General features: G+C 34.4%; 1 protein-coding gene across 2 annotated transcripts in view; it reads right to left on the bottom strand.

Moving 5' to 3' along the window:
- The window catches only part of LOC115411038 (piezo-type mechanosensitive ion channel component 2-like), an 88,843-nt gene that overhangs the window by 63,920 nt on the left and 10,006 nt on the right, over positions 1-14,917 (bottom strand). For both annotated transcript variants that reach the window (XM_030122971.1, XM_030122972.1), the window contains exons 2-4: positions 12,994-13,089; positions 11,533-11,640; positions 10,566-10,608 (exon numbers count right to left, since the gene is read on the bottom strand). In XM_030122971.1, coding sequence (XP_029978831.1) covers positions 10,566-10,608; positions 11,533-11,640; positions 12,994-13,089 — 247 coding nt within the window. The remainder of the gene's footprint in view (positions 1-10,565; positions 10,609-11,532; positions 11,641-12,993; positions 13,090-14,917) is intronic.

Here is a 14,917-nt window from a genome sequence, read left to right as displayed (position 1 = left end):
GGTGCTATATAAATAAAATGTGATTGATTGATTAATTGATTGATTGACTGATTGATTGAACATGGCAATGAGCAACTCAACAATAATTCATACCGTATCATACCTGTTGATGAAACACTGAATAGCAAACCATGAATTAAACATGTGAAAGTGATCAGAGAGCAGATTTAATGACTCAGCTGCTGCAGATGGTTTTCATTTCAGGCCCAGGATCAGTCCAGCTGTGCACACATGTGTTCATGTGTTCATGTGTGTGTGTGTTTGTGTGTGTGTGTAGGTGTGTGCAGAGCCGTGTGGTCGAGACAGAGCGACTACTGTCTGAACCGCCCACTGCCGACAAACAAACACCCAGAGGATCGGATGTCACCCGTCGCCATGGAGACACGTCACCAACCCACTGCACGCCAACACACATGGCCAGTGACGGCACTCTTATTTTGGAAGTTCAGTCTGCACATCCTGTTTATTATGAAAACATTTTATAGAAAAACATGAGCAGAAGAAGAAGAGTCTGATTTTAGACTTGTGTCTGGAGATGAAAATATTTTACTGAGAAAAACATGGAACTCTCACGCAACACAAACACAACAGATATGAAGAAGAAAACTGTATAAAAACCCACAGAATCAACTGAGAAAACACTCCAGAAACAAATTTAAAAACACTAGAAAAAACTAAGAAAACACTCCAGAAACACATTTAAAAACACTAGAAAAAACTAAGAAAACACTCCAGAAACACATTTAAAAACACTAGAAAAAACTAAGAAAACACTCCAGAAACACATTTAAAAACACTAGAAAAAACTAAGAAAACACTCCAGACACACATTTAAAAACACTAGAAAAAACTAAGAAAACACTCCAGAAACACATTTAAAAACACTAGAAAAAACTAAGAAAACACTCCAGAAACACATTTAAAAACACCAGAAAAAACTAAGAAAACACTCCAGAAACACATTTAAAAACACCAGAAACAAGTAAGAAAACACTCCAGAAACACATTTAAAAACACTAGAAAAAACTAAGAAAACACTCCAGAAACACATTTAAAAACACCAGAAAAAACTAAGAAAACACTCCAGAAACACATTTAAAAACACTAGAAAAAACTAAGAAAACACTCCAGAAACACATTTAAAAACACCAGAAAAAACTAAGAAAACACTCCAGAAACACATTTAAAAACACCAGAAACAACTAAGAAAACACTCCAGAAACACATTTAAAAACACTAGAAACAACTAAGAAAACACTCCAGAAACACATTTAAAAACACCAGAAAAAACTAAGAAAACACTCCAGAAACACATTTAAAAACACTAGAAAAAACTAAGAAAACACTCCAGAAACACATTTAAAAACACCAGAAACAACTAAGAAAACACTCCAGAAACACATTTAAAAACACTAGAAAAAACTAAGAAAACACTCCAGAAACACATTTAAAAACACTAGAAAAAACTAAGAAAACACTCCAGAAACACATTTAAAAACACTAGAAAAAACTAAGAAAACACTCCAGAAACACATTTAAAAACACCAGAAACAAGTAAGAAAACACTCCAGAAACACATTTAAAAACACCAGAAAAAACTAAGAAAACACTCCAGAAACACATTTAAAAACACTAGAAAAAACTAAGAAAACACTCCAGAAACACATTTAAAAACACTAGAAAAAACTAAGAAAACACTCCAGAAACACATTTAAAAACACCAGAAACAACTAAGAAAACACTCCAGAAACACATTTAAAAACACTAGAAAAAACTAAGAAAACACTCCAGAAACACATTTAAAAACACCAGAAACAAGTAAGAAAACACTCCAGAAACACATTTAAAAACACTAGAAAAAACTAAGAAAACACTCCAGAAACACATTTAAAAACACTAGAAAAAACTAAGAAAACACTCCAGAAACACATTTAAAAACACTAGAAAAAACTAAGAAAACACTCCAGAAACACATTTAAAAACACTAGAAAAAACTAAGAAAACACTCCAGAAACACATTTAAAAACACTAGAAAAAACTAAGAAAACACTCCAGAAACACATTTAAAAACACCAGAAAAAACTAAGAAAACACTCCAGAAACACATTTAAAAACACCAGAAAAAACTAAGAAAACACTCCAGAAACACATTTAAAAACACCAGAAACAACTAAGAAAACACTCCAGAAACACATTTAAAAACACTAGAAAAAACTAAGAAAACACTCCAGAAACACATTTAAAAACACCAGAAACAAGTAAGAAAACACTCCAGAAACACATTTAAAAACACTAGAAAAAACTAAGAAAACACTCCAGAAACACATTTAAAAACACTAGAAAAAACTAAGAAAACACTCCAGAAACACATTTAAAAACACTAGAAAAAACTAAGAAAACATTCCAGAAACACATTTAAAAACACTAGAAAAAACTAAGAAAACACTCCAGAAACACATTTAAAAACACTAGAAAAAACTAAGAAAACACTCCAGAAACACATTTAAAAACACCAGAAACAACTAAGATAACACTCCAGAAACACATTTAAAAACACTAGAAAAAACTAAGAAAACACTCCAGAAACACATTTAAAAACACTAGAAAAAACTAAGAAAACACTCCAGAAACACATTTAAAAACACCAGAAAAAACTAAGAAAACACTCCAGAAACACATTTAAAAACACTAGAAAAAACTAAGAAAACACTCCAGAAACACATTTAAAAACACCAGAAACAACTAAGAAAACACTCCAGAAACACATTTAAAAACACCAGAAACAACTAAGAAAACACTCCAGAAACACATTTAAAAACACCAGAAAAAACTAAGAAAACACTCCAGAAACACATTTAAAAACACCAGAAACAAGTAAGAAAACACTCCAGAAACACATTTAAAAACACCAGAAAAAACTAAGATAACACTCCAGAAACACATTTAAAAACACCAGAAACAACTAAGAAAACACTCCAGAAACACATTTAAAAACACTAGAAAAAACTAAGAAAACACTCCAGAAACACATTTAAAAACACCAGAAACAACTAAGAAAACACTCCAGAAACACATTTAAAAACACTAGAAACAACTAAGAAAACACTCCAGAAACACATTTAAAAACACTAGAAAAAACTAAGAAAACACTCCAGAAACACATTTAAAAACACTAGAAAAAACTAAGAAAACACTCCAGAAACACATTTAAAAACACTAGAAACAACTAAGAAAACACTCCAGAAACACATTTAAAAACACTAGAAAAAACTAAGAAAACACTCCAGAAACACATTTAAAAACACTAGAAAAAACTAAGAAAACACTCCAGAAACACATTTAAAAACACTAGAAAAAACTAAGAAAACACTCCAGAAACAACTAAGAAAACACTCCAGAAACACATTTAAAAACACCAGAAAAAACTAAGAAAACACTCCAGAAACACATTTAAAAACACCAGAAACAACTAAGAAAACACTCCAGAAACACATTTAAAAACACTAGAAAAAACTAAGAAAACACTCCAGAAACACATTTAAAAACACTAGAAAAAACTAAGAAAACACTCCAGAAACACATTTAAAAACACTAGAAAAAACTAAGAAAACACTCCAGAAACACATTTAAAAACACTAGAAAAAACTAAGAAAACACTCCAGAAACACATTTAAAAACACCAGAAAAAACTAAGAAAACACTCCAGAAACACATTTAAAAACACTAGAAAAAACTAAGAAAACACTCCAGAAACACATTTAAAAACACTAGAAAAAACTAAGAAAACACTCCAGAAACACATTTAAAAACACCAGAAAAAACTAAGAAAACACTCCAGAAACACATTTAAAAACACTAGAAAAAACTAAGAAAACACTCCAGAAACACATTTAAAAACGCTAGAAAAAACTAAGAAAACACTCCAGAAACACATTTAAAAACACCAGAAACAACTAAGATAACACTCCAGAAACACATTTAAAACACCAGAAAAAACTAAGAAAACACTCCAGAAACACATTTAAAAACACTAGAAAAAACTAAGAAAACACTCCAGAAACACATTTAAAAACACTAGAAAAAACTAAGAAAACACTCCAGAAACACATTTAAAAACACCAGAAACAACTAAGAAAACACTCCAGAAACACATTTAAAAACACCAGAAAAAACTAAGAAAACACTCCAGAAACACATTTAAAAACACCAGAAACAACTAAGAAAACACTCCAGAAACACATTTAAAAACACTAGAAAAAACTAAGAAAACACTCCAGAAACACATTTAAAAACACTAGAAAAAACTAAGAAAACACTCCAGAAACACATTTAAAAACACTAGAAAAAACTAAGAAAACACTCCAGAAACAACTAAGAAAACACTCCAGAAACACATTTAAAAACACCAGAAAAAACTAAGAAAACACTCCAGAAACACATTTAAAAACACCAGAAACAACTAAGAAAACACTCCAGAAACACATTTAAAAACACTAGAAAAAACTAAGAAAACACTCCAGAAACAACTAAGAAAACACTCCAGAAACACATTTAAAAACACTAGAAAAAACTAAGAAAACACTCCAGAAACACATTTAAAAACACCAGAAACAACTAAGAAAACACTCCAGAAACACATTTAAAAACACTAGAAAAAACTAAGAAAACACTCCAGAAACACATTTAAAAACACTAGAAAAAACTAAGAAAACACTCCAGAAACACATTTAAAAACACTAGAAAAAACTAAGAAAACACTCCAGAAACACATTTAAAAACACTAGAAAAAACTAAGAAAACACACCAGAAACACATTTAAAAACACCAGAAAAAACTAAGAAAACACTCCAGAAACACATTTAAAAACACTAGAAAAAACTAAGAAAACACTCCAGAAACACATTTAAAAACACTAGAAAAAACTAAGAAAACACTCCAGAAACACATTTAAAAACACCAGAAAAAACTAAGAAAACACTCCAGAAACACATTTAAAAACACTAGAAAAAACTAAGAAAACACTCCAGAAACAACTAAGAAAACACTCCAGAAACACATTTAAAAACACCAGAAAAAAACTAAGAAAACACTCCAGAAACACATTTAAAAACACCAGAAACAACTAAGAAAACACTCCAGAAACACATTTAAAAACACTAGAAAAAACTAAGAAAACACTCCAGAAACACATTTAAAAACACTAGAAAAAACTAAGAAAACACTCCAGAAACACATTTAAAAACACTAGAAAAAACTAAGAAAACACTCCAGAAACACATTTAAAAACACCAGAAAAAACTAAGAAAACACTCCAGAAACACATTTAAAAACACCAGAAAAAACTAAGAAAACACTCCAGAAACACATTTAAAAACACTAGAAAAAACTAAGAAAACACTCCAGAAACACATTTAAAAACACTAGAAAAAACTAAGAAAACACTCCAGAAACACATTTAAAAACACCAGAAAAAACTAAGAAAACACTCCAGAAACACATTTAAAAACACTAGAAAAAACTAAGAAAACACTCCAGAAACACATTTAAAAACGCTAGAAAAAACTAAGAAAACACTCCAGAAACACATTTAAAAACACCAGAAACAACTAAGATAACACTCCAGAAACACATTTAGAAACACCAGAAAAAACTAAGAAAACACTCCAGAAACACATTTAAAAACACTAGAAAAAACTAAGAAAACACTCCAGAAACACATTTAAAAACACTAGAAAAAACTAAGAAAACACTCCAGAAACACATTTAAAAACACCAGAAACAACTAAGAAAACACTCCAGAAACACATTTAAAAACACCAGAAAAAACTAAGAAAACACTCCAGAAACACATTTAAAAACACCAGAAACAACTAAGAAAACACTCCAGAAACACATTTAAAAACACTAGAAAAAACTAAGAAAACACTCCAGAAACACATTTAAAAACACTAGAAAAAACTAAGAAAACACTCCAGAAACACATTTAAAAACACTAGAAAAAACTAAGAAAACACTCCAGAAACAACTAAGAAAACACTCCAGAAACACATTTAAAAACACCAGAAAAAACTAAGAAAACACTCCAGAAACACATTTAAAAACACCAGAAACAACTAAGAAAACACTCCAGAAACACATTTAAAAACACTAGAAAAAACTAAGAAAACACTCCAGAAACACATTTAAAAACACTAGAAAAAACTAAGAAAACACTCCAGAAACACATTTAAAAACACTAGAAAAAACTAAGAAAACACTCCAGAAACACATTTAAAAACACTAGAAAAAACTAAGAAAACACTCCAGAAACACATTTAAAAACACCAGAAAAAACTAAGAAAACACTCCAGAAACACATTTAAAAACACCAGAAAAAACTAAGAAAACACTCCAGAAACACATTTAAAAACACTAGAAAAAACTAAGAAAACACTCCAGAAACACATTTAAAAACACCAGAAAAAACTAAGAAAACACTCCAGAAACACATTTAAAAACACTAGAAAAAACTAAGAAAACACTCCAGAAACACATTTAAAAACACCAGAAACAACTAAGAAAACACTCCAGAAACACATTTAAAAACACCAGAAACAACTAAGAAAACACTCCAGAAACACATTTAAAAACACCAGAAACAACTAAGAAAACACTCCAGAAACACATTTAAAAACACCAGAAACAACTAAGAAAACACTCCAGAAACACATTTAAAAACACCAGAAAAAACTAAGAAAACACTCCAGAAACACATTTAAAAACACTAGAAAAAACTAAGAAAACACTCCAGAAACACATTTAAAAACACCAGAAAAAACTAAGAAAACACTCCAGAAACACATTTAAAAACACTAGAAAAAACTAAGAAAACACTCCAGAAACACATTTAAAAACACTAGAAAAAACTAAGAAAACACTCCAGAAACACATTTAAAAACACCAGAAACAACTAAGAAAACACTCCAGAAACACATTTAAAAACACCAGAAAAAACTAAGAAAACACTCCAGAAACACATTTAAAAACACCAGAAACAACTAAGAAAACACTCCAGAAACACATTTAAAAACACTAGAAAAAACTAAGAAAACACTCCAGAAACACATTTAAAAACACTAGAAAAAACTAAGAAAACACTCCAGAAACACATTTAAAAACACTAGAAAAAACTAAGAAAACACTCCAGAAACACATTTAAAAACACTAGAAAAAACTAAGAAAACACTCCAGAAACACATTTAAAAACACCAGAAAAAACTAAGAAAACACTCCAGAAACACATTTAAAAACACTAGAAAAAACTAAGAAAACACTCCAGAAACACATTTAAAAACACTAGAAAAAACTAAGAAAACACTCCAGAAACACATTTAAAAACACCAGAAACAAGTAAGAAAACACTCCAGAAACACATTTAAAAACACTAGAAAAAACTAAGAAAACACTCCAGAAACACATTTAAAAACACTAGAAACAAGTAAGAAAACACTCCAGAAACACATTTAAAAACACTAGAAAAAACTAAGAAAACACTCCAGAAACACATTTAAAAACACTAGAAAAAACTAAGAAAACACTCCAGAAACACATTTAAAAACACTAGAAAAAACTAAGAAAACACTCCAGAAACACATTTAAAAACACCAGAAACAACTAAGAAAACACTCCAGAAACACATTTAAAAACACCAGAAAAAACTAAGAAAACACTCCAGAAACACATTTAAAAACACCAGAAACAACTAAGAAAACACTCCAGAAACACATTTAAAAACACCAGAAACAACTAAGAAAACACTCCAGAAACACATTTAAAAACACCAGAAAAAACTAAGAAAACACTCCAGAAACACATTTAAAAACACTAGAAAAAACTAAGAAAACACTCCAGAAACAACTAAGAAAACACTCCAGAAACACATTTAAAAACACCAGAAAAAACTAAGAAAACACTCCAGAAACACATTTAAAAACACCAGAAAAAACTAAGAAAACACTCCAGAAACACATTTAAAAACACTAGAAAAAACTAAGAAAACACTCCAGAAACACATTTAAAAACACCAGAAAAAACTAAGAAAACACTCCAGAAACACATTTTTAAAAAAATAGAAACAACTAAGAAAACACTCCAGAAACACATTTAACCCTTTCATGCACGAATTATGAGAACCTTAGTCAAGATTTTTTTTCTTCAGTGTTTAGCCATGAAAAAAACAATGTGATCGAGTTTTTTTTTTTCTATGGAGTTACAAAAATATCCATGCATTTAATTTTTGAAGTAAAGAAACGTTTTTAAAACCCAATATCAGAAAATGATATGAAAACAATGAAATAAAAACATTTTTAATGCTGCTAATCTGATGTCTTCTCACATTTTAACATATTCTAATGCTAGTAATTACTCACTTCATGGAGATAATATGCAAAAAAAAAACCTTCTTGTCTAACAAATAACAATTGATTTACACTCAAACATGTTACCGCAGATCAGGTTTATCAAGAACAGTGAAGTTACAGTAATGATCTGAATTACAGTGTATGGGATGGTGCATAAGTGTCCACTGTGTTGGCTGATATGGAACTAAAACAACAAAACCCATGAATATACAAGAGAACAGCTGGAGAATAACTGCCCACTGGAGTGGACAGTGCATGAAAGGGTTAAAAACACTAGAATCAACTAAGAACACTCTCTAGAAACACCTGAGTTCTTACCAAACTTCCTGAAGGGTTGATGAAATATTTCTACATTTTCAGAATCTGAAGTTTCTGAAACTTTCATGAATATTTTGGTTCTTCTGAGTAGTTTTTACAGGCCTGGAGACTATTCCACAAGTTGAATTTACATTTGGTAGCATTTGAATTCTCAATATTTGGTCAAAAGAGGAGTCAATGTAAGTGAAGGAGGAGTCATTTGGCTGAAAAAAACAAATAAATACCTTGGTTTAATAATAACAAATATCTTGGGACTATAATAGATTAAAACTGAATACTGAAAACTGCAGATCTGTGTGTAAGCAGGGCCATCAGCACCTTCACCGCCTTAGAAGAATGGCACACTTCCACATTAACCGCACCATTTGAACTTTTGTTTTATCGTTCCTTTATTGAGTCTGTTTTATGTTTTTGCCCGGTGGCGTGGTTCCTCAGTTGCAGAGAAAAACAAACTGAATCAAATAGTCAGATAGTCCAGTCCCCTGATTGGTGAGTCCCAGTCTTGTCCCGCCTCCCTGTCCACTAAACAGGTCCAGAGGATGGTTTCATCAATTCTCAATAATGACTCCCATCCTTTACCAGGTGAATTTCAGCTCCTGTCCTCTGGACGGAGGTTTTTAGTCCCAGGTGCAGGACACAGCGTTTATAAAAACAGCTTTGTTCCTGTCGCTGTCACTGAGCTCAATAAGAAATAGTGACATTGCACTTTATTTACCTATTTTAGTTATTTATTCTATTTCTTTGCTCTATTTATTATTATTGTGACTTCAATTTTTTTTTATTTTATCTGCTTATCCTGGTTTTTATCCCAGACTGTTTTTATCTTCTTTGGGTTTTTATTGTGCTTTATTGCATCTTGTTTTTATTTATTTGATCTTATTTATTTATTTTCTTCTTTTACTTCTCCATGCTTCTGTACTGATGAATGGTGGAACACTGAGCACTTTTTGTCCTGTCTTTTTGTTCTGTCTGTAAGCTTGATCAAGTACCTGCCTAACATGTTCAAGGTATGTCTTGCTGTAATGCCAAAGCAATCACCTCGGCTGCAAAACAAATCTACCCACGGGTACAAATAAAGTAACCTTGAACCTTGGAGCTTGAACCTGGAGACAGTTGAAGGAGTGGTCAAAGAATTCACTGATCAGCAACACCAAAACAGTTTCAAAGTTAGACGGAAAAGCCCATGTACAGCATCCATCCCAGTCCACAACACACCTGAGGAGGTGGGTGTGTCCCAGTCAAAGTCTCCAATCAGGAGACACTTTCATGAATGTAAACGCAGAGGGTAAACAACAACAGCTCTTCATATTACAAATAATCACCTAAAACATACTGCAGAACCAACCCCAGAGCTTTAGAAGATGAAGAAATGGGATGTTCTTCAACTGATCTCAACCCAACAGAGCAGATTTTCAGTTCCTGAAAGCTACACTGAGGTCACAAAGACCCATAAACAGCAGCAGCTGAAGACACCTGCAGCAAAGAAAAGGATCTCCAGGAGGAAATTCAGCATCTGGTGACGTCCATGGGTTCAGACTTCACAAGAACTTACATCAAGTATTAAAACAATCATATTTACAATGAGTTTGTCCAGTTACTTTTGAGCCTCTGAAAATGGATGGACTAAGGTTCAAATGGATGTAATTCATAAATTCCTAAATTGTTAATTCAATATTTTAGTTAAACTCATTGAATTAAAGCTGAAAGTCCACACTTCAGTCACATCTGGATTAATTAATTCACTGATGAAACCAAAAGAAACAGCTGCAGTTTGATATTCACACTGTTTTTACTACAAATGTCAGAGGGAAATAATTCAGTCAATGAGAGCCAGGAGGACATTCTTACCTCACGAGGCCGAGCTGACTGAGAGCTTTCTGCCATGATGTACCTGTAGACACACAGGAAACACAGGTGAACAGGTGCATGTATAAACAGGTGTGAGGACAGGTGTATGGACAGGTGTATAAACAGGTGTATGGACAGGTGTGAGGACAGGTGTATGGACGGGTGTATAAACAGGTGTGAGGACAGGTGTATGGACAGGTGTATGAACGGGTGTATGGACAGGTGTATGGACAGGTGTGAGGACAGGTGTATGGACAGGTGTGAGGACAGGTGTATGGACAGGTGTATGGACGGGTGTATGGACAGGTGTATGGACAGGTGTGATGGACAGGTGTATGGACAGGTGTGAGGACAGGTGTATGGACAGGTGTGAGGACAGGTGTATGGACAGGTGTATGGACGGGTGTATGGACAGGTGTATGGACAGGTGTATGGACAGGTGTGAGGACAGGTGTATGGACAGGTGTATAAACAGGTGTATGGACAGGTGTGAGGACAGGTGTATGGACGGGTGTATAAACAGGTGTGAGGACAGGTGTATGGACAGGTGTATGAACGGGTGTATGGACAGGTGTATGGACAGGTGTGAGGACAGGTGTATGGACAGGTGTGAGGACAGGTGTATGGACAGGTGTATGAACGGGTGTATGGACAGGTGTATGGACAGGTGTGAGGACAGGTGTATGGACAGGTGTGAGGACAGGTGTATGGACAGGTGTGAGGACAGGTGTATGGACAGGTGTATGGACGGGTGTATGGACAGGTGTGAGGACAGGTGTATGGACGGGTGTATGGACGGGTGTATGGACAGGTGTATGGACAGGTGTATGGACAGGTGTATGGACAGGTGTGGTGGACAGGTGTATGGACAGGTGTATGGACAGGTGTATGGACAGGTGTATAAACAGGTGTATAAACAGGTGTATAAACAGGTGTATAAACAGGTGTGAGGACATGTTTGTCTTACAGTTGTACTCTGGTTGCAGTGTTGCTGTCGTCAGCTGGAAAAACGACTGCAGAAGTAGAAACAGGAAACTGGACACACACACCGCCGTCACACAGCGACATGTATTACCTAGGAGACAGGAAGACAGGAAGTGATGTCATCTGGAAGATGAGGATGTGCACTGAAATGACTGATTTGTTTTACTTTATTGTCTATAGGGTTTGTTTTTTAACTCTAGTGTTTCATTGTTACCTCCGACAAGGAGGTTATGTTTTTGCTGGCGTCTGTCTGTCTGTCTGTCTGTCTGTCTGTCTGTCTGTCTGTCTGTCTGTCTGTCTGTCTGTCTGTCTGTGTGCAAGATAACTGAAAAAGTTATGGACGGGTTTGGATGAAAATTTCAGGAAATGTTGACACTGGCACAAGGAACAAATGATTAAATTTTGGTGATGATCGGGGGGGGCACTGATCTGCCTTGGCGGAGGTCTGTGCTCTCCAAAGTGCTTTTCTAGTTTACATCATGTTTCAGTCTCAATATATGATGAATTTAACCTGAAATATATCAACACATTTAAACATCTGTAATTGTATTTTTCCATACTTTTTATTATTTGGGGTTTTGCGACTTTCACACATCTCTGATGGACATGATGCATCCTTAAAAACTAAAAACATCTGAAACTAGAAGCACTCGGTGAGCACAGACCTCTGCCAAGGCAGATCAGTGGCCCCCCCCGATCATCACCAAAATTTAATCATTTGTTCCTTGTGCTAGTATCAACATTTCCTTAAATTTTCATCCAAATCCGTCCATAACTTTTTGAGTTATCTTGCACACGGACAGACAGACAGACAGACAAACCAACGCCGGCAAAAACAGAACCTCCTTGGCAGAGGTAAAAAACAAAGGCAGTTGGGATTTCCTGCTCAAACAGACCTGAGTGAACAAAAGTAAATGTCCTGGTGACAGTTTTCAGCCCAACATGGTGGAGCTCTAGCTCAGTTTTTGCCTGATTCTATTGCATGTAAATATTAACTTCCCATCCTTGTCAGTCTAGGTTCTCTGATTCATTCTCCTCTTCTGTGGCCTAAGTAATGACCTTTCTATTCAGTTCTGTTTCCTCAGGAAGAATCCTTCAAAATAAAGGCATCCTGAGACCTGGATGTGTGTTTATGTGTGTTTGCCTCAGGCAGAATGACACAAAGACAGGCTGGGTCTGGTCTATTTCCTGGACTCAATGACTTCACTCCTGTCTCACACGCTGACAGCAGAAAGCATGTTATCAAAGACAACATGCCACTGTGATGATGTCACCACAGCTCACACATGATTGGTCAGCAAAGAGGAAAAACACTGTAGATTTTTATGTGCAATATGTTCAAATCCAGCAGAAGACTAAAACTCAGTCTGTAAAGCATTCATTCACTGTAGAAGAAAAAGAATCAATAAAATTAAAGCACAGCTTCATCATTTGTTGTTCTTACCAGTGTTGTTGTTGTTGTTGGGTTCAGGTAGCAGTGGAAGTAGCAGCAGCAGCAGAACGTAGACCAAAGAGAATCCATTAAACCGCAACACACATGCTGCAATACATTAATCAATCAGTCAATCAATCAATCAATCAATCTGTACAAATGATGGTGGTTGCTGGTTGATATGGTCCACGGGTCTACATGAACAGAATCATGGGACATGGGACAGTAGCAGCTGAGAGCCAACAGTGGCTAACATTAAGTAGACAGGAAGGGACAAAGAGACAATGTAACTATGAGACACTATTAAACATGACAATGTCAATGTTTTTCAAAAGCAGTGGATAGATGGATGGATGGATGGATGGATGGATGGATGGATGGATGGATGGATGGATACATGAAAACATCAGTGTAATATTCATTTTCCTAAATGGTGGAAACAGCTCAACAACAGAACAAACACTTATTGTAAACACATATATTCTAAATATTTTTTGTGTAAATTACTCTATTCTACTCAGTTTTTCTTCACTTCTTCACTCCTTTTCACTTCTATATTCTTACCCTCTACAGTTCTTTGATCTATTTGTTGCTATTTTTTCCTGTTTATTGTTTACAGACTAGTATCGTATCATGTGAATCACGTAACTATTAATGAAGATGTTTCTGATTCTGTTTCTGAGCAGGGAAGGGTTGGTTCAGGCTCATTCACTTTGGTGGAATGTCCCTTTAATATGACTCACATTCCAGAGGTTGTGTGTCTGTGTGTAGGGGTGTTGACACACTCACCACACACAGACACACACTGCCAGATGTTGTGTTACCTGAGTGGAGCCAGTGTTGTGCGACGGGGGAAGGGAGTTCTTCCTGTTCAGTGTTGACATGTTGCCTGAAGGCCTTAAACTCACCATGATGCATTCGACGTTTGTGTCGATGTTAAACACAACAACACAATGTTAAATTCAGCAATGACCAGAAGCACAAGCTGACAGCGACCTACAGCACTGGTTTAGTGTCACAACAGTGGGCTGATCTGTTCACTTCACTTCTATGTTATTCTATATGTAAATACTCACATCACAATTGAAAACATCTAATAATTAGCAATAAGTGAAATTTGATTTTATTGAATGACTTGTGAGTTTAATGCAGTGAGTCTTTACAGAAACAAAGGGTAAGAACAACAAAAACAACAACTACAACAACTGGTCATAATGTTCTGGATTTAACACTGCTTCATTATCAGTCATTTTTACAAAGCACATGTTGATAATTATCTACTATTTCAACATTAAAGTCAATTGTGATATTAAGAGTCTGAAGTGAAGCCTCATGTTTTACTCAGAAAACAACGATCACTATCGCTTCAGTGCTGTTTAACAGGGAAACACTAGGATCTGATCAATATCAGCTCAGTATTGGATCACTATCTGATCAATATCTGCTCTGTATCAGATCGGTATCAGACCAATGTTGGCATGGTATCAGCTCGGTAATGGATCATATCACAATAATATTGGATCGGCATCGGATCAATATTGGCTCAATATCAGATCAACATTGGCTCAGTATCGGATCAATATCAGCTTGGTATTGGATCAATATCATATCGAATCAATGTTAGGATCAGTATCGGAACAATATCGAATTAATATCGGCTCAGTATTGGATCAATATATTCTCACTCACGTACATATATTCTCATTCACATACATATATTCTCATTCACATACATATATTCTCATTTACATACATATATTCTCCTCTCACATACATATATTCTCATTCACATACATATATTCTCATTCACATACATATATTCTCCTCTCACATATATTCTCATTCACATACATATATTCTCATTCACATACATATATTCTCATTCACATACATATATTCTCATTCACATACATATATTCTCATTTACATACATATA

This window comes from Sphaeramia orbicularis, chromosome 20 (assembly GCF_902148855.1).
Source record: "Sphaeramia orbicularis chromosome 20, fSphaOr1.1, whole genome shotgun sequence".
Lineage (NCBI taxonomy): Eukaryota > Metazoa > Chordata > Actinopteri > Kurtiformes > Apogonidae > Sphaeramia > Sphaeramia orbicularis.
Note: the sequence above shows the minus strand (reverse complement) of the source record. Positions and strands in the feature narration are given on the sequence as shown.